The sequence below is a fragment of the Ixodes scapularis genome, unplaced genomic scaffold, assembly GCF_016920785.2.
Source record: "Ixodes scapularis isolate PalLabHiFi unplaced genomic scaffold, ASM1692078v2 PGA_scaffold1__304_contigs__length_218370807, whole genome shotgun sequence".
NCBI lineage: Eukaryota > Metazoa > Arthropoda > Arachnida > Ixodida > Ixodidae > Ixodes > Ixodes scapularis.
The window spans coordinates 158,525,021-158,546,008 of record NW_024609846.1 but is presented as its reverse complement, the minus strand read 5'-3'; the positions used below and the strand labels follow the sequence as shown (position 1 = coordinate 158,546,008).

The 20,988-nt window shown below is 45.0% G+C and overlaps 1 protein-coding gene, 1 long non-coding RNA gene and 1 other non-coding gene across 5 annotated transcripts in view; 2 read left to right on the top strand and 1 right to left on the bottom strand.

The window, feature by feature from the left end:
- The window catches only part of LOC120848601, a 396,114-nt gene that overhangs the window by 218,190 nt on the left and 156,936 nt on the right, over positions 1-20,988 (top strand). The window lies entirely within an intron of this gene.
- Positions 1-20,988, top strand: part of LOC115332524 (vacuolar protein sorting-associated protein 13D) — a 192,001-nt gene that overhangs the window by 43,123 nt on the left and 127,890 nt on the right. For all 3 annotated transcript variants that reach the window (XM_029994924.4, XM_029994936.4, XM_029994930.4), the window contains exons 20-31: positions 1,571-1,702; positions 3,084-3,174; positions 3,976-4,118; positions 6,689-6,786; positions 7,640-7,805; positions 9,537-9,700; positions 10,605-10,775; positions 11,412-11,560; positions 12,161-12,314; positions 14,530-14,768; positions 16,693-17,042; positions 18,233-18,701. In XM_029994924.4, coding sequence (XP_029850784.2) covers positions 1,571-1,702; positions 3,084-3,174; positions 3,976-4,118; positions 6,689-6,786; positions 7,640-7,805; positions 9,537-9,700; positions 10,605-10,775; positions 11,412-11,560; positions 12,161-12,314; positions 14,530-14,768; positions 16,693-17,042; positions 18,233-18,701 — 2,326 coding nt within the window. The remainder of the gene's footprint in view (positions 1-1,570; positions 1,703-3,083; positions 3,175-3,975; positions 4,119-6,688; positions 6,787-7,639; positions 7,806-9,536; positions 9,701-10,604; positions 10,776-11,411; positions 11,561-12,160; positions 12,315-14,529; positions 14,769-16,692; positions 17,043-18,232; positions 18,702-20,988) is intronic.
- Positions 15,124-15,205, bottom strand: Trnas-gga. Its single transcript has one exon. It is a non-coding gene; the product is annotated as a tRNA-Ser (tRNA).

Here is a 20,988-nt window from a genome sequence, read left to right as displayed (position 1 = left end):
ATTGGAGCCCATAGTGATACCACCCTAACCGCTCATTCGCACTGGAAGCAGATCCGCGTTTGCGAAGTGGTTGCGAACGCGGTTTTATAAAGATTTAGTACAATGTCATGCGCAATTGATGTCATCGAGCGTGCGTGCAATTGTACTGGATCTTTGTACAACCGCGTTTGCAACCGCTTTGCGAACACGGATTTGCTTCTAGTTTGAATGAGCGGTAAAGAATGTGTAAACATGGATCATTGTTCGTATGATCCATCGCGGACCGAGAAAGCATTCGAACTGTCCCGAAACAAAAAACATTAGTCTTAAGGGACATTGGCCGGGGATTTCGAAAAATTCGTATCATCCCAAAATTTAGATGAACCGTCATCGTATCATTGAGATTCTACTGTATCAATTACCAGCTTATGGCAATGCTGCTTGCACCAGGAAAGTGCACATATGTGCCATGGTTTTAATAACTGAAAAATGTTCCTGCTCTTTCAGTGGGAAAGGGAAGCTTGTGGAACATCTCAGACATGCACTTACTCTGATTGCAATGCTTTCGAGGGTGATTGAAAGGCGTTGGCCATGTTTCAATTGGTAGGGCCTGGTCTGCACATCAAAAATTATGTGCAGATCGGTTTCAGTTGGTCTGCACAGATTTTTAAATGCTTTCGCTTTTAAAGGGGTACGGTAATGAAAATTGAAATAGTATACAAGTTTTGTTTGGAAATGAGTCAAGCATGATGGATAATAGCCTTAAATGATAATTGCACGTTTGTATTTGGAACGGCTGGCTATATTTTTCGTTCCAAATGGTGCACTCGAGCAAGCGCTCGCACAGTAGCGAACGGAGAGCGCGATGCGTCATGGGATATTCGGCGCAAACAAAAACAGAGAAAACAGATTTCCCTCATTTTGACATAGCAAGGCTGACGTGATTATGAGCTTTGCCGTTGGTGGTGTTGTCAGCGTTGTGGTGGAGTCAATAGAGCCAACGCGTTACAACCAAGTTGTTCGAAGTGCCCGTGAAGTGACAAGCTTGTGGCTGGCCAAAGGAGCACATAGCTTTCATAGCACTGTCAGCTTAGGGATGAATGAGGCGGGGAAAGCAACTTCTGTTTGAGTTTTGAGCGACAAAAGTATGTAGAAAAATCGTTTCATGACTGCTTTAAACAGTCGAGCGGATTTCCAAAGAGCGGCGCTGGTCCGATGTTTAGTGCGGCTACATAACGGTTCTTGCTACATCATGACCTACGTAGCCAGATCCCCAACGTTGCTAGATCACCTCCCAGCTAAGGTTCACAGGCGCACATTGAAAGATTGTTTAATTACCTTTAAATTTAGTTTTCTTATGTCTTTCAACGAAAGACTGTTGTTTTTGAGGTTATGCTGCAACGTGCAGCACATTTAAGCCAGAAAATGAACGCTGGAATTTCGTTTCCGTACCCCCTTTTAAAGGGCGTGCAGGTCATTTATGGATCTACAGTTCTATAATAGTAAAATAATAATCTTTACTTAACATTATTTAAATTTTGTTCTACTGTTGGGAACAGGGGATGCTGATGGCTAGTGAACATGCTTTCAGGTACTCCCTGAACCTGCAAGACATGCAGGTGCTAGTGGGCACGAGCAAGGAGAGCTGGATGTTTGCCCAGTCCAAGGGAACCAGCAGGATGCACGTCCTGGACAGGTTCTCCATCTGCATCCAGGTGGAGAGGTAGCATCATTTCTCAAGTCCTTAATCGCAACTTTTCATTCATCATCAACTTTATTTTAGATGGGCGTTTTGTCTATGCCTCGTTTCATCATAAAGAAGGAGCAAAGCCAAACCTACAGGTGCAGGCATTGCGCCTCGAATAAAACTCGGTTGCATGGCAGGCAACGCTTCGAGTGGGCCTGCTGTGCAGATGTGACAGGTACACTCGCAACATAGTACTTACACTTGTAGACTTTGTGAGCTTGTCTTAAAAGCTGGAGTACTGTTGAACCCATTTGTAACAGAATCGACAAAAATCAGGCATTTATTGGTTATTTTTGTATTTCATTTTAGGGGATCGCAGTAAAATCCGGGAACATATCATCTGATAACATTTTTAAGGTGCCTATTGGCGAGGAGATCGAATTATAGGGGGCGCTTTGACCCGTTTGTTGTCTCCTTGTTTCGGTGTTTACCCAACACAAGGCCTGTGGACACGCCCACAGGCCTGGGGGGCATGTTCACATCACCATCTTCAATAGAGCGCGGGGCACAGTGTAACGTAAAAATACTAACAATAAACAAAGTGACGTTTATCGTTAGTGTCGGATCTCTCCCGAAAGCAGTCGTCAGTGAATGCAAGCTTGACCCACTTCGACTTTTGTGCTGAGATGGGCATGTGCACCATGCATGCTGCATTGTTCATGTAAGCCGGAGGGGTAACAAAAAAGCCCCTCCTCCCCCTCGGGTGGCAGGAGAACACAAACTCCATCTGAACGCTGATGCAGCATTCAGTTACGCCAGCCCAGCGCTGGGTCCCAGTTGTCCCCATCCGTGTATAGCTCTAAAGTTAGTCGCTTGGGGTGCCGCGGTCTGATCTCCTCTCCAATAGATGAAACAGAAAGCCATTTTGATGCCGCAATTTATTTGTCGTGCAAGGATCCCCAATCTGTTATAATTTTTGCAAAAATTTTAATCGTGTTCTCTTTAACAAAGAAAATTTTTTGCATCTTTGGCACTGCTTTAAGCTTCTTTGTGGAAAGTGAGCTCAAATTATATTGAACAAATTAAATTAAGAGGTTTATGCTCCCGATTTAATACTTCCAATATTCAGTCCAATAGACCGCAGTTGCTATATTATACACTTTGCCAAGGAAAACGGCGCCAAAAAAAAACAAAACACGAGTACCAAGGCAAGAGGGACAAGACACGACAAGGCCCTCACACCTGGGTCCTTGTGTTTTTTTTTTTGGCACTGTTTACCTTAGCTATGAACCAATTGGCCCAAATCACTACCTTATTGTAGTCTATATCTCTTCATTTTTGTTTATTTTTATAAGTGTGTTCATTGGCTCTCCAACATATTCAAATGAACTGTAAAGCCCATTTCGGCTTCCTGCAGGCGTCTGCTAGCCACGGATGACCCTCACTGGCCGAGTGTGATTCTCAGTATGAAGCTGCCGAGGCTTACGGCTCATGTGAATGAGCAAAAGGCAAGCAAACTACTTTGTTCAGACACTTTTGGATTCAGGTTGTGCATACTCCTAGCAAAAGCTCTGGGCTAAACCTTCTCTGAATAGCTTGGGTTTCATAGTAGGAGGAAAGAGCACATAAGGATCAGAACACGACAGGGAACACACAACTTGCCCAAATCTCCATCTCCACAAGCGTGCGTTTCCACTTCGAACATGCACTTTGCAAAATGTAATTTCGGAGAAATTGGAAGGAATTCGTTTAGTTGCATTGTTCTAGCTGGTTTTGTGGTTGAAACGAAGCGTTGGCTAATAAAATCAAATGTTAGTTTTATGTATGTATATATACAGGAGAGGTTAGTGCAGTGCAAGAGTCGAATGCCGGTGTTTTGTATTGTGTTCGGGTCACCATTTTGTAGGTTCATATGGTGTTCATGTTGCGACGAAGGAAATGAATGTTGCGACTGACTTCGAGCTAAGGTGAAAGGGGTCTGTTTTATTTCTCCTGTGACGTCATGCAAAGAGCCGGCATTCAATTTTTGTGAAGCAATAGCGCCTTCTTGGTTTGCAGAGGGACGCCGCTTCAGTTAGTTTCTTCTGAAGTCTGTCTCCTGCAGAAAGGTAATTGAGCCAGTGCAGTATGTCTGCTGACTCATTGATTTGAACGAAATGGATGTGATGCAGCAGTAATATGAATGCATGTCGGTGCAACCCTGTCCATTGTGAATATTAAACTTCCAGGAATAAGAATTTAACTCAAGATGTCTGTGATGACCAGGATGACCTTCGCACATCTATAGACATTACTTAAACATGATCCAGGTTCATGCGGTCCAGATGTGCCTGTCCAGGCTGAAAGAGAGTACCTCGGCCCGTCCCAAAAGCTGGTCCTCCCAGGGAGTCGGCACTCCATTATTGTCATTGGACGACACGGCCAAAAATGACCCGTCGGGCACCGGCGGCGGGTGAGAATTACACCAGATTTGGATGACATTTGGTCGGTTTGCTTTTAACTGATAGGTTCTCTTACCTTTCCATCTTTTTTTTCTGGGTAGCCTGCACTTGGCTTTTGATTTTGTAAAATTATCAGCTCTAGCTACAAGAGGGGTAGAGAGTGTTAATGAAAGCTCCATCAAAATAAAGTATATATGTCCTTTTTCTTAAACACAGAATAAGCTATATGGCTGGCTCCTTGTAGCTTTTTATGACACACTTTCTGTAACGGAAGGGTGACGCACGAGTGCTGTCTCGGTGTTTGGCCAGAACCCGTGTCCTCGCCTATTGTACGTGAGTCCCAGCCAAACGCCTATACGCGGCACTCGTGTTCAGTCTGTGCCAGTGCTGGCCTTTGCTATGCGACATAGAAATTCAAGAACTAGAGCCTTGTTATCTACGAGGTTTTGAGCGATTGCAGTGGCACACATGGTGGGAATGCGTGCAGGAGGCGAGGGGGAAGAGAACATGCACATGCTTCAGAGAAAATGAGTGTGTGACTGCACGAGACGTAATCTTCGCGTTCCACTCCCACTGGAGCATTAGCTCTGAAAGGGCTTTCTTTCAGAGATGCCACACATGACAACGCTTGTCCCGTCTAGGTACAAAATACGTACCGTCTTAGTCTGCACAATATCTCCGCGAAGCACTGCACGGTGCATTCTGTGTTACTATTGCCTTTGTCACAGTGGTTTGGGAAAGGGGTGAATTTGTACATCAAATTTGATCTACAGTTGGAACTCGATCTAATGAATCCGAAGGGAGCTGCGAATTACTTAGTTGAGTCTAGAGACGATAAAAAAGCAGCAATCACCGGAAACGATAAAAAAGCAGCATGCAAGTGCGAGATCTGCGCTCATCATGCTGACCTCGTTCAGCACATGGCAACAGGAAAACACGTAAGGAACTCTCGGCCACTTTCCAGTGCACGTTTGACTACCATGGGCTTCACTAAGTCATCGCCTCCAAGAACGATACCAGAACTGGAGCTCAAGCTGGCATGTTACTCAGCGTTCCGTGCCACTATCCGGTAGATAGTGGCATGCCACGCTGACTTCGTATTTGAGCGAGTTCGCCTATGTATTTGAGCCAGTTCTCTTTCTCATTTTATTATTAATGAACTATTTTCAAGAATGTGGACATTTATTGAACTTCCGCTTGTTTTGGGCCTCTTCACGAAGGTCACGCCGCTTTTTTTGGGCTTGGTTGGGGACGACTATTTGCTTATTCGCTCAGCCGTATATGGCCACCCTGGGTGTGGGAGTAGGCTTGGCGTCTCCCGATTTAGTTACCACCACCCGTGACCATCCCATTTTATGTGGGATTTCGCTACCAACACAGGTACCGATAGAGTAACCAAAGGGTTGTCTCAACAGTGGTGGTGATCTCAAAGGAGACGTCAAACCTAGTAGCGCGGTCTCCACATCTCCGCGGCAATATAGACGACGTTTAGGGCTACATTACCGTGGGTCGGTTAGATTAATTACCTCCGTCGGTGCCAATGATAGGCTACCTTGTCTCACTTTCTCGAATATAGCGGAAGAGAAGACACACATACCAGAGTAAGGACAGAGCCCAAGAGCATTTATTATAACACTTTTTTAAAAGAACTATAATGTCTCCATCCAAAATGCCCCCTGCGCCGGCATGGTAAGAAAAGGTCCTTACCTGCCAGACGCGGGGTTCCAGAGAGCCAAGACGGGGGAAGCGTCGGAGAAGTCGCCGACACACGTCCTATCTCTTTCGCGGTCACCGGACGAGTCCCCCTCCCGAAAGCAGGAAAACAAGAGGCGAAACCTCCTCGCCTGTCGGCAGTGATCCGCATCCGAGCGGGGGGATAAAAAGAGGTCCCCCCGGGAGAGAGTGAGAGGAGGGCGCTCCGAGACAGGGTACCGTCCGCTTCACGAACAGGTCGGAGCGTGGGGCGGCAAAGGCGGCCAAGCGTTTTGACCCGCGGCCGTTATCACAGCCATCGGGGAAGGGAGACCACAGGAATCCCCACAAGCTGGCTTCAGACGCTGCGTTCGCGAGCGCATCTATTGACATTTGATGACCATAGCGGACAGACTTTTTTGTGTTGAAGAAAGGAACGGGGCAGCGAGATCAGATGCATACTTGGGCTCTTTTTCCACACTTTTCAATGGATGGATGTGAAAAACAAGAGTTTGAAATGAGGACTTAATGCAGGCGGCCGATTTTCTCCAGCTCCTAATATTTTGCCGAGCCTTACGTGAAAAGTATGTTTTTAAGCTCGCATTTCCGACGTTTAATGTGGAATATTTTATTAGATTTGGTTAATGATAAAATATATTTTGATTTTTTGAGTTCATAAAATCATGGAACCCTATGGAAATTTATGCGGGAATTGTAATTTGTTCGTTTAATAGAGAATTTCGAAAAATCGAGTTTCAACTGTACTTCGTTTTGTTGTATCGTGTCAAATGAGATTTAGTTTCAATCATTGTGATGAAGGCCTCGTAGGCCCAAGAGGGTATCCTTTATATTCATATTAAATTGTGACAGCTTCTCTTTCGGTTTCTAGGACTTTTGCGAGCAAAGAAAAGGAACCTCATGAGCTTTCGCTTTTGCTGCTGGCACAGTGCTCTATTGAACAGATGTGTCTGGAAGTACAGAGCAGAGGTAAGTAACCTTTTTCTTTTGAACTTCCCAGATGCATCCATTTACATATTTGTGGCTCTTAAATTATGCAGGTTTTACCAGGATTTATAAGTTATAATTTGAAGCAATTATTTTTAATGTGCCCTTCAATTTCACTTGTTTAATCGTTCATAAAATTAATAAAAATTGGTGGCACAAAGATAAAGATCTTTACAGTATTATAATTTTCAGCTATGAATAGAACACAAGTCGTGTGATAAGCAGGCTTCAGATATTGGTATATGTATGGCTTCAAAAGTGACTGTGAATAAAAAGCAGTTTTTTTTAATCAAATGCAGCCTGTGATTGTTAAGGATCTAGGCATTTAGGTGTCTCAATTCTAACATAATTCGTTCAACTTTCTTAAACAATCTCGCGGTCCAGTAGTGCAGGGGTTCTCAAACTTTTTGGCCTCACAGACCCCAGGAAGCCTCGAAAACTGCCGCGGAACCTCACCCCCCCTCCCTCCACATTTGCCGACCGAGAAGCAACTGATGCACAATTGTGGGCAATTTTGCTTGTGTTTGCTTCCCATATATCCCCACCATATCAATCGCAATATCAGTAGAAAGTGAGCTGAAGGTGCTTTGCATGGTCCTGCCGCGCAGCCTGCGGCATGGGGGGGGGGGGGGGTTGCAATTTGGGTGTTCGCGGAACCCATGAGACCAGCTCGTGGAACCCCTGTGTTCCTTGGAACCCAGTTTGAGAACCCCTGCTGAGTAGTGTAATAACCATATGGCACTTTATGAAACAAAAATGGCCAGGATATTGTGCAGCCTGCTAAAATTGGCACATACCCAGTCAATGGAAATAACTGGAAGCCTGCATCATCCAGGCAGGTGCATAGCAGAGCTGCAGGTGACGGGGGTGCAGGCCACCTTCTCCAAGCGGCCCGTGGACTCTTCCTTCACCATGTCCGTCCACGGCCTGCTGCTGGTGGATGCATTGCAGACCTACGGCCCAGACTTTGAGCTCCTGGTGGCCTCCCATAAGCATGTCAGGTTAGGAGCTGCCACCGGGCTTTCCTGAACTCGCAAGTTCGAAAGAACACGGGTACAAGAAGGGGCAACACAGAGGTGCTTTAGAAGGCTTTTTTTGGCCTTCAGCCTTTCTTGTTTTTCCTGCCTATACTCGCGTAAAGACAACACCGCAATCCCTAAGTGATTAGATTAGTGGATGATGCTGGGCTATTTTGTGAGCAGGCATCATCAGAGTGGGCTTGACCGCCAGTGTCCCCCTTAAAAAAAAGAAAAGGTCGACCTACCTATATTCGAATTATTATTTATTCTCGGCGAGTTTAATGTAAAGACCTGGACCTATATTCGTGGTCGACTTATATCCCAGTAAATACGGTACCTTGGCTGCTATACAAGCATAGTTGCAACTCGGTCGTAGTAGTTGCCACGATCATGGCCAGTTCCTACAAACCCAAGATTTTATATCTACCACTTTATGCATTTGCCCATTGTTTTTAGACGGAAAAGTCAGAACTTTAGGATGCATGTAAAAGAAACGAGCACGTGATCATCGAAGCACATGTTGGTATCTTTTTGTACTGACATTTTCAATCTCAAGCATGCAATTGCACCTGCTGTTGACTCTTGCAGCAGGTTGAGCCACCTAGCTGACTGCGATGGTAGCAAGATATCTGGCCTGCTGACCCAAAAGGTCACCCGTAAAGGTCTATAGTCACTGAAAAGATTAGAACGGCAGGAAGGTCCTTTGATTGTATTGCCTGCTGCACAAGCTTGCTACCTTCGATAATTCCTCGGCACCCTGTGATCCTCGAGCGCGCTCGTGCAGCCAGAGCACACTGAAAGACGAGGACCGTGTGCTGGAGCCGTCTAAAAGAGACGCCCTGCCATTCTTATCTTGTCAGTGGCTGTATCAGTTGCTTTTAGACAGAGCAGGAGTGGTGTTTTTGCATTGATGGGTAAAGTTACACACAATGGCATTCTTAGGAGCAAAAAACAGTATTGTCGTGGGACGGGAATTTGCCACGTCTGGTATCTGCGGTATGGGCTTCTGCATCACGCAAGTTCGTAGTGTTGACCCGCACATTTAATTCGAGTTTTCCGTTGCAACTTGGAAGGATCGCGGACCTGATCTTGAGCAGTTTATCTTTGCTGCTGGCATTCTTTTGGAACTCGATGGTACCCGTGGGACTCGGTGTGCCGCCACCGGCCCCATGTGGTCCGTCCTGCATTCGTCGAAACACCGACACAGACGGAAACAAACACCGACGCCAGTTCATTTGAGGGAGCGAACTTCTGCTCTCATTTATTAGGTGCCGCAAAACACTGTACATAAATTACAAACACTATAATTAAACACTAAGTATATACTCACCGAGATTATTTACAACGTAGGCCTAGACCCCGTGCCCGCCCAATGTTCGGTTGCCCCAAACACTTGCCAGTTGGTTCCACAGCCAAAGTCCAGTGAGAAAGAGGGCTTCCTTCCCCTCGTTTGTTCCTTTGCATCTGATGGGAAAGGAGGTCTCTCCAAGCCCCTCCAGGGGTTGCAGAGTGCCTTGGCTAGGAAGAAAACTAAGGTCGAAAGTCCGCTTCGATTTCGTGAACTGCCCTGTGGGGAGGCGACCATTTGATCGCTTCTGGGGCAGGACGGCTAAATAGCCACCCCACAGGTACTAGGCCAGGGAGATGGGTGTTCTCATAAAATTGCAGAATGCCATATACGGTGTAATGTCTTTAGCGTGTCTATCCGTGCAGCATGGACAGCCGGAGCGGGAGCATCAGAGACAGCGACCCCAACTCGCCCACGTCTCCGTCCAGTCCTCCCGTGCCAGTGCTGTGCTCTCCACCCCTACAAACGATAGCCGTCCCCAAGATTCTCTCGGCCATTCTTTCCACCCTACAGACTGCGCCTCCCAAAGGCAAGGAGATCATCTGACCAAACTTTAGCTCCTAGTAATTGAGAGTTTAATGTGGTCTCCGGTCTCTGGAACCTTAAAATTTCCCAAGTACTCCTGACCTCAAATTTTCTTTATCATCCCTGCCCCCAAGAAGCGTGCCTTCGCGACTGAGACATGGGGATGGCATAACACCTGAGCCAAATGTCTAGCTTACTTTATGGTGCTTGTAGCATTGTTTACAATATTTGGAAGATTGCACATGGATTTCTTGTGATAATGCCAAGAGATGGTTTCCAGCTCTCTTCTAGGATAGGTGTTGTTTTTTTAATTTTTTTTAGATCAGGTTTTGAAACCCTCACATTGAAGATTGGAGGAACACGTTTTTAATTTTATGTTGAAATATATATATATATATATATATATATATATATATATATATATATATATATATATATATATATATATATATATATATATACATACATACATACATACATACATACATACACCGTAGAATACCGTGCAACCGCCCATTCCACATTAAGCGCCCATTACCAAATTTGTGAGATCTGAGAAAATATGCACAGTACATTTATATGTAAGATTGATGACCGGACAAGCGCCTATCCCCCATTTTTTTGCGATTATCTCCAAAGTTTGAGTGGGCGCTTGCCCGGTATTTTACGGTATCTTTTTTTTTTTGTGCTTGACATTGAGATACAGTTTCTGAAAAAAAGGTAAGTTTAAAATTTGTTTAGTGTGTGCGGTTGTAATAATGTGGTGTATTTGGTCATTTGAGTTCCAGCAAATAATTTGGCAAGTGGTTTTGGAGATATATTTTGTAAACATAGGAAGGCACTGACTCCCTTTAAGCCACTGATCATCACTGCACTCAGTAAATTAGTGATTTCTTTGTTTTTGGCAGTGCTTTTGGACAGGCACTGCACTTCACCAATCAGTGTTCTCGACAGCCACGAGTTGGATGCTCTGATCACCGTCGAAGTCACCATGGTCAATATCCCCAGTTCCGATGGAAACAGCAGTGGTGAACAGGTTTTCATTGCAGCTGTGCAGTTCAACAACCTGGATGTGATTGGTACGGCTTTCAGAATGTAACCTGCTCTTTTCAATCTCGGAATTCGCTTTCTCAGTCATGTATGTGCTTCATGTGGTGGCAGAGGGCTTGAACTTTTTTTTTTCAGAAAGTGTTTATGCATTTTCATTTATGTTTGCAAAACACAGTTTATAATAGTAACTGAAATTGTTTCAAGATGTTAAAAGTACATTGAAGTCACTTAGCTTCTCTGTCCCAGATTAGGGTGCTCATTGACACATAATAAATTGGAAAGCTTCCCTAATAGTATCAGGACTCAAATGGTGTTGCTATTTTGTCTCATTTGAAGACGGTACCCAACTATCTTCACTTTTACTGCCTTTTGCTAAAAACAGTATGTTGCAGCAGTCCACATTCATAGCAAACATTTTTGTTTCTATTTAGGATATTCAATTGAGTTGAGATCAATCTCCAGTCTTTTCGACTAGATAGGCATGCCCTAACTGTACTTTTGTGAAATCTGGGCCCTATACCTCTCTAAACCGAGTCCTTATAGTCCATGTAAACCTTATTCGGTCCATTAACATTTCGCTTCGTTACATGTAGGCGTAGGAAAGTCGGTAGCTGTATAAAGTGTATACTACCAGCCTAGTTACTGTCATTCATGTTACCTTCCAGCAAACCAAGAGACGATTGTGGAGTTGGTGAGCTTTGCACATTGCTTGAAAGCCAGCGACACCTCGAGGCCCCTCTCTGGCACGGCCATGGAAGATGGCACACTCTCCACGTCACCCTCTCAGCTAGATTTGGATACACCAAGCACACAGGTAAATTTGTTAAATGGGAGGAAATATGCTTTTTAGGGTAATTATTTGTAACCGAGTAAAGTTTTTAACTCCGGGGTTTGATGGGGCTGTTGTTAACAATCAGTTGTGGCACATGCATGTTGGAATTTCCTGTTTACAAACTATATGTACAGTTGTGCACAATATGAAAAAGTCCCGGCGGGCGCATGGCTTACAAGACCTGCGGTGCTATATATCGGAAGAGAGCCCAACGACTGTCAAGGCTTCAGTAGCTTTTTAATTTTTGTCGGCTCTCCCCTGCTTGACCAGCTGTAGCCGAGAACAACGTGCAGCAGAACAGGCATCTGCCACATCTGCCTCCACTACCGTCACCCCGCCAGGCCAGTGTCAACGTGACAGTTCTACGACGTCATTGGGCAAAAGCCGAGCAAACGAATTTTAGGACACAGTAAATACAACTGTCGGAGACACGTCCCGGGCACCATGCTGCTAGCGTCACATTCGCACGGATGTTTGGCTTTCTGCGACGCACAGTTTATTTATATAAGGCCGAGAAACTGGGTTTTATTTTTTCGAGATTGGACTCGGTGTTCTACGGGATGTTCTGGCACCTCCGTGCAGGCCAGTCAGAGCCAGATCAGCAGCATGCAGCTGACCTTCGACTTCCACCGCTTCAACGTGCTCCTCCTGCGGTCGGTGAGCCGAAAGGGCAGCGTCTCGGGGCAGAAAGTGGCCACCGCCACAATCAGTGGCGCCAAAATCCAGGCGTCCATTGGTGAGATCTTGTTTTCTTGCCGCCTTGTGAGATTCTCAATTGTTCAAAGTATCCGTGAGCCACCTCTAACTTGTGCGGGTGTCGGCCTCGAACATTTACGAGATGTGTGTGCAGTGTGCGACAAAGTTATCCGGAGCGCAAATTTGGTGCCTTTAGGACTTTTTTGAGCAATTTAGCAATGGAATCTAAGTTGCTGCCACGCATCGCACACTTCACTAGACCAACACTTCTGATAATATATTTTTGGTTGTGCTAGTAAAACTATGGGGACGAATAGACCGATCTCGCCAGGAGTTGCGCTACGCCACCACTGCCGCGGTGCATTCTGGTAACTGTAGTTCTCTCCAGTTTTCCGGCCACAATGTTGTATGGCCGGCATTTGGAAATTCTCCGGTTAGCACGAGACTTTTAATCGGGTGTTTACTCGCAGTTTTCAATGTGTGGCTTCACCTGTTGTGTGCAAGGGTGCTACAATAACAGCAGCAGGCAAAAAGGCATAGAATATTATGTCTTCCCGAAAGAAAGCAGTCTCCGAAAAGAGTGGCTAAGAAAGGTAAACAGAGCCAAACAGAGCGGCAGAAAAAAAAGTGTTTTTCGAATTGTTTTGCAATTTGCTTCATAATTTATATCTGCCCCATTGCACGTAAGCTGAAGAGTGTAATGTTACGGGGCACAAGACATAGTAGGGCATGTCGAAGTGTTCCGTGCATTGGAATCTCCCTGGCACTCGCTTCGTAGGGGTCTATCACACTTGGGACCTCTGCGCTGCGTTGCGGCGGCCGTTTTTAATACACTTTTCCCTGAATGTATTTTGGTGATTATAAATGTTATTGTGACGACATGTTTCAAGCATAACTGTGCTTCAAAAAATTACCGCATCTTCACGTGGTGAATGATGTTGATTGGGGCGAAGCTCTGGTGGTGCTGATGATACTGACTTTGTTCATAGGTGCTGATGGTGCAGATTTTTTTTTATTGCTCATAGGTAGTGCTGAGTTCCGGGTTGCGTTTCGACTTCATTATTACTGCTTTATGGTCAGCGAAATGCAGAGCCAGTGGTTCTTCTAGCGGATCAGCTTGGATCCACTAGAAGCTGTGGGAACGCATCCCCACCGCTTAAGTCGACAATCCATGTCAGAAAGAGAATGTGTGGTATGGAACGTGGTTATATACGCATTTGAGCATTTGACCGCAGTGCCCTCTCGTCTATAAATGTTGAGCCAATGCATGCAAAGTGTAGCGTGATTATATACGCATTTGACCGCAGCGCCCTCTCCTGCATAGACGTTGAGCGGCTACATGCAACGTTTCATCCATGACATCCCCAGCTCTTGAGTTACTACCATATCTCAAAGCCCCCTACTCGTCCCGCAGTCGTGGCCGAGTGGTTTATGCGATGGATTAGAAATTCATTGGAGTCTCCCCGCACAGGTTCGAATCCTGTCAACTGCGCAAACATTTTTTCTTTTTTTAAGAAGACAGATGGGATGGCAATCGATGTGGACACGAACGCCGGACGGACAAGGCTAGACGCAAAGGAGCTTCGACCCCTAAAAATTGGGACAATTGCTAAAAGAAAACACAATGATTCTTGATATGCATAGCTTGAAATGGAACCAACTTTTTTAAGCTAACCTCACTGGCTGCACAGACTATTTCAGTTTTGGTCTATAATTCCATTTTCACAGTTCTCCCATTTTGGAGACTGGATGAGCTTACTATGCCTGATTTGCAAACAAGGAATATAGTGACCACAGAGATAAAAAGCTTACCAGCATATGCGTAGGAATCCTTCACTGGATCCACATAAATGGAAGAACCAATTTGACCATGGATCGACAATAGGTACAAGAAGATAATTGGAGCTAGCCTCGCTTTCTGCACAGTCTCTCAGTTTTGGTCTCTAATTCCAGTTTCACAGTTCTCCTATTTTGAGAGCTATAAATAAATTTCTATGCCTGATATGCAAAAAAAGAAAAAAAAATGGTGGCCTCGCAAATAAAGAGTTTTAGAGCACATGCATTGAAACCCAATGGAATAAAAACTGGTTTTCCAGGTTTCCTGCCCGGTTCAGTCATTGTTTTTCTTGTTGTCTCAGAGATTACAAAAACAAGTGGCAAGTTACTAGTACTACATTTCTGTGGTCTTTAGTGTTAATTGTTGTGCATACTTTCTGTCCCAGTTGAAGAAAGAACTATTTTTTTTTTCTTGTCAGGCTCTTCCTTGGAGATCCAGGGCACTCTAGGGGGCCTGCAGGTCTGCGACCTCATCTCCGAGAAGACTCTGCACAGAAGGATTGTTAGCATGGGCAGTGACCCTCACCTGATCCAAGAGACCCACGACCTCCTGAGCAGACGGCTCTACCGTGCCACCATGCCCAGCAGCGACAGTAGCGACTCGCAGAAGGCATTCGAGTTCACCATCAAACGCTCCGGTCTCAAAGCCAGCCCAGAGGTGTGTCTTGCTTTCCCCGTTTCATTCGATGGACTGGCCGTTTGCTCGTTTATTTGCTTTACGCAAAAGGGACGAGAATTTAATGCAATGATTGAATCGATACTAAAAAAATTTAATCGCGTCTTCATTATGTTTGATAAACTCGCAGACAAGCAGAATGCATTGCAAATGAGCTGTGTGTGTGCCGTTTGTGTGTGCCAAAGTGTCAAATGACACCCTGACATCGAGGTGTGTTGGTTGTGTGTCAGGAGAGTGCTTTTTGTTTATTTTTAGGGGCGAAGTCCCTTAGGGTCTAGCCTTGTCCGTCCGTCCGTTCGGCCGGCGTCCATGCTCACATGAAAAGAAAAAATGTTTGCGCAGTCAACAGGATTCGAACCTGTGCGGTGGGACCCCAATGGATTTCCAGTCCATCGCCGTGACCACTCGGCCACGACTGCGGGACGAGTGGGGGCTCTGAGATGTGGTAGTACAGTAAAACCTCGTTATAAAGAAGTTGAAGGAGCGGTCATAATTACTTTGTTATAACCATTAGTTTGTTATAGCCAATGTCCATTTCTTCTAACTATTCAAGCAAGGGGAATTATGATTGCTTTGTTATATCCATTTGTTTGTTATATCCCATTTTGTTATAACGAGGTTTTACTGTAACTCAAGAGCTGGGGTTTCCGTCATGGATGAAACATTGCATGTAGCCGCTCAACGTCTATACATTAGAGGGCGCTGCGGTCAAATGCGTATATAATCACGTTAAACTTTGCATGCATTGGCTCAACGTTTATAGACAAGAGGGCGCTGCATTCAAATGCTAAAATATGTATATAACCACGTTCCATACCACACATTTTCTTTCCGACATGGACCGTTGACTTAAGCGGTGGAGATGCGTTCCCACGGCTTCTAGCGGATCCAAGCTGATCCGCTAGAAGAACCACTGGCTCCGCATTTCTCCGACCATAAAGCAGTAATAATGAAGTTGAAACGCAACCCGGAACTCGGCACCACCTATGAGCAATAAAAAAAAATCAGCACCATTAGCATGACTTATGAACAATAAATTCAGTATCATCAGCATCACCAGAGCTTCGCCCCCATCAACATCATTCACCACGTGGAGATGCGGTCATTTTTTTTTCACGAAAACCAAGCTCTATAACACATTTTGCGTTAAAACAATCTCTTGGAAGTCTTATAATGGTGGCCAGAATTTTACAAAGTTTTGTAAGGGTAAGGAAGTCTCTTGGAGAGACAGCTGCCATAGGTCCAGGTTTTTTTTGGGTTGACTGTTTTTCAGTTTTGGTATAGCGAAGAAAGTACAGGGTCGATGAAATTCATTCTCCAATTTTTTTTTTTAAAGTCACTTTGCAATGATTTTTTTGTTTCATTTGGGTGCTGATTGTTATTTGTTTAGACACAATTTAACACAGCATTACATTAATTGACAATATTTATGCCAATTGGATGATTCTGATCAATCATCACGAGCCAAGATAAAGATAAAGATGATAAAGAAGAAGAAGCAAACCCACTTGAAGCCGAGTTTGTTCTTCAGGAAGAAGCCGTGTGGCACACTACACAAATGACATTGCACCCCGTTGCAGCGCACTAAATTAGCCCGTCTGACCAAGGCATTGTCCGGCATCCCCACACTTGGGCAGAGGAGGTCTTCACTTCCTCTTTGTGTCTCCCTTCCTTTGCGACTTGCAGGACAACCAAGTCGGCTCTTGAGACAGCAACCAAGTCAGTTCTGACTTGGTTGCAGGACAACCAAGTCAGAAACTCGAGACAAGACCCTGTCATGATCTCGTCATTTGCTTTTTTCTGTCTTTGCCTCGCACTCGGGCTTTCACTGCATGCAATGTGCAGACTCGTTTGTTTATTTGATTTTACTTTGTTTGCAATTAGTCGACGTGATGTGCCTATGCAGCCGAGGAGATCTGTTATGGACCCGACCGGAGCGCCCGGGACGGGAGGCTCCCCGGAGTGCCTGGACGTGCTGGTGCGCACGGCGTCGGTGTGCTACATCCACTCGCCCCAGCTGCTGCACGAGCTTACCTCATGCGCGGTGGAGTTCAAGCACTGCATGGCAGTGCTGGCCAAGTCAATCAGGGATGCGGCCACTGAGGTGGCCCTTGGCATCGTCAACATGCCGTCCCAGCCACTGGGCGTGTCCCTCCACGTGGAGTCTGCAGAGGACTCACCGGCTCCGGCGGTGCAGGATGTCTTGGTGGATGAAACTGTGGCAGATTCACTGGCTGTGCTGCCGCTAGACGTGAGGTGATTCGGGCTCTCGTGGGGAGCGTGAAAATATTACTAATTCACGTAGCATTCGTGGGGCTAGCTCTGAGCACTTTTGTGTGCACAGGATGCTGTCCTACGGTAACATCATGCTTTTGGTGTCATGGTGTTCGTGTGAGGTTGTCGGCACTTTAAAAGATTCACTGTGACGTCCTCGTGTGTCATGTCATTATGTCATCAGCCCGAAAGGCATCATGTGACATTGTGATGTCGCATGACGCCGGGAATTTGTACGACACAATGACATCGGGGGATACCATGATGCGAGATTGTGATGTAACATCGCATGACACTGTGATGGAAGATCATGCTTTTAATCAATCGAGGCTATAACTTCTTATTGAGTCATTATGATGGTGCCACACTAGTGAAAAATACAAAAAGATTACAGTTCAAAGAAGACAAAAAGTAAATAGAGGCACAAGTACATATTACAAACACTATCATATTATTGGCTAACAATGGTGACAGAAGTACTGCTACTAGTGGTGATGAGACACTGAGCAGAGCAAGCACTCATGGTTGACATCTGATCTTGTTCCACATTTAAGATGTAGAAGTGCTCAAAGAAATCTCATCTTAGAGACAGATTTTGCACTGTTAAAAAATTTGCCGTCGAGGTTTCTAATGAAGTCGAGTGGTTTGTGGAGTAAGGTAGGGTAGATAGTAAGATAGGGTAAGAAAATTTCCTAGGCCCTTTTAAGTGCGCTCCCATATAGTTTTATTGCATTGTGAAAAAGTGTCATAGATTTGTCAAGTCCAATTTGTTAAATAAATTCCTTGACATTAAAAAAGAAAAAAATTAGGGTGTTGCAGGCACACCTGATGCTGTTCCGCTCAGCTATGGAAGTGAGAGTAGTTACCGTGAGATCTAGTTCAGTAATCTAGTGAACCCCGGCATCTGTCCACGCCTATTGCCTACCTCGGGGGACGCTTAGCGATACATGACTCGCACGGGATGTCATTGCCCCTTGTTCGTGGCCTTGGTCATTCCTACTTGTTCTTACTGAGATAAACAAATTTGACAGTGCCGAATATGTGCTGCTGAAGGTATGCGCTCAGCGGCAGGACCTCCACAATGGCCTCTGACGCAACGTCAATGCGGGCGACATACACGGGCAGTTGATGAATCTACCTAACCGAGATTCTTTTCTGCCTGTCTCGCCCAGGCTGGACATCTTGCTCCAGACGCCGGTGATCGTGCTGCCCTGCAGCGCCTCAAGCCGCAACGTGCTGGTGGCCCACCTTGGCCGCATCTCGGTGCAGAACACCGACTCGTCGCTGCTGCAGTCCCCGCAGTTTGCCTTCAACTCCTGCGACCCCTACAAGGCGGACGTGTTCTTCGTCCAGTTCAGGGACGTCAACCTCTACTCGCTCAACATCGACGACAACCTCGGGGCCTCGGTGAAGGCGGCCCCAGGCGCCTCTCCCGACCTGCTTCCGGTCGTGGACCTGTACAGCTGCAGGGCGCACGGGCGCCCCATCCTGCACGACACGGTCATCGAGTTTACGGTGGAGTACAGGCGCGGCGTCGAGGATCGGGACCTCGGGTGGTTCAACGACGGTTTCACCTGGCTGGGGGACCGGGGTGAACGGACTGCGGCGTCGAAGCAACGCCGGGGCAAGCCGACATTGGAGGTGACGTCTTCTGCGGCCGTTTTAATCTTGAAACTTGCGGAGGCGTTCGTAGAGAGTCGTCGACTTTTCGTTTAATGTGAAGTTTTCTGTTAGTACCTGTATTAAGTTTAACCTTTTTCTTTTTGCCACGAAAGTGAGCTTTGCGTGTATCTTGCTCGGCAATTTATGGAATCTGGCAGTACTCACTCTGCAAGAATGTCCCGTGTGTGTGTTTACCTTGGAAGGGTACGAGCCTGTAATTGGAGTTTTAAGGAAGCGTCATTTTGGATCCACATACGTCGTGTTGCATTTCAGAACTTCGAAGATTCGAAGACTAGCAGTGCACTTTATGTGCAACATGTACTCTTAGGTGTCAACTACTTAACTTTGTATTGATGCGGGCGTGCGCACCTTACAGGAGCAAAGGAGAATTAATCGTTTTAAATTTTTTTATTTCATTGTCAATAAGAATAGAGAAAGATAGTTGCATTTTTTTTTGTTCTAGGTCTATTAGACATTCTCACAGCAGAGCAATAAGACCATATGCCGTCGCTGACCGATTCTCGGGATGCCGATGATTCTGGCTTGTTTGATGTTCGGACATAAAGGAGGAACCGTGACCTGCCCGATAGAAACAGTGCATATTCACAACCAGTGTTTTGGACAGCTGTAACTCCGAAAGTTCGATTTTTCGGATGAAATCGTCGTGATCGACGTGCGGGAAACACTACCGAGAATCTGTCGTTTTAGATTCTATGTTGGCTGCTAATGGGTTGGCTTGGTTTGGCAGTGCTACTTGAGTACTGCTAAGTCCTACAGATAGGTGACGCTGTATCGCTTTTTTTTCTCTAGCTGCACGTCATTATCATCATCATTTTTACCATTTTGCTTTGTTCAATCGCCATTGCAGTCGTAAACTTGCGCCTCTCACCTTGTCTTGGTGAGTCATGTTTTCCGACTATGCTGGCTTGGACGTCATGACTCCATCTGTTTTTCCGCCGCTGCGAAGTGTCGCCAAGAAGCACGGAAAGTACTCTACCATAATGCTAGAAAAGAAGGCAGCGCTTCTCAAGCTAATAAAAAGTGGCTGAACGCAAACAGAGGCGTAACCTGAAGAAAGGCACTCTTTACGGCTTTTTTAAGCCCGCTTGGTCGTAATAAAGGCAAGGTTTTTAATCTGCTGATTTTTTGGACTGCTCGATTTTTCGGACCTTTTTTAGGTCCCTGCCAAGTCTGAAAAGTTGGTCGGTGACTGTAATTATAAAAATGACACATTCAAGTTCTCCTTTTTTCCTCTAAAAATTATTGATATGAATGAATTACCATCCAATGTTATGAATACTGCTAATTTTCAAGTCTTTTGTTCTATGTTATCGTGGCAAGTAAAGCCTGTGTGGTACTGTTTGATTCCACTCCTGTAACAACCTCAAAAGTGGTTAACAGTAAAATTAAGGAAGAAGAAGAAGGGCAAATGGAGGATACATTTGATGGGTTAAATGAACTGTACAGGCTGGTTATTGCATTAAAAACTAGAGGTTTGCAAATAGGTAGTTAGATTTAAGCTAGAACCCAATTCGAATTGAATAGTGTCAAATAATGTCTTTTATTTATTTAGTACATACTGCGGACCTTTCAAGGTCCAAGCAGGGTGGGCGATAAAATAAATAACGCTACACAAAACAATGGTTGCACGTAAAACAAGAAAACAAAGGGGGAAAAACTGCTGCACAGAAACACAAGACATACAAAATATACATTTATCAAAATTTAGTAAATCACAAAGTTATAACATTAACCCATCAAAGTATACACCGACAAAGATTACAGTGAAACTACAAAGCTGCGATGGTCACTGGGATAGATAAAAAGATTCCAATGATGATGCAAAAATCAGATGATGAAAACAGCTCCAGGGGCAATGAATTCCACTCATTTATTCTCCCTGAGAAATATGAAAACTTAAATGTATTAGTATGTGCGAAATAAGGCGTTGAAGAGTAGCAGTGATTGTGTTTTGTTTGCCTGCTTGAAAGTGGACGAACGTGAGAACAGGAATTTTGAGAAACCTTAGAATGGACAAGTCTGTGTAAAAACTTTAAACGGGCAATCTTACCTCGTTACGTCTTATGTCTGAAAGGTCAAATGTCGAATTGTATACATAAAAAAAAAAGTATTCACAATATTGACTAGACTAAACCAAAAACTAAATAGATTTAAAAAAAAACAACCTTACGTGTGTGTTCTTTTTTTTTCTTAAGGGCATGTGGAAAGAAGAGAGGGTGGCACAAATAGAAATGTTGTTAATGAC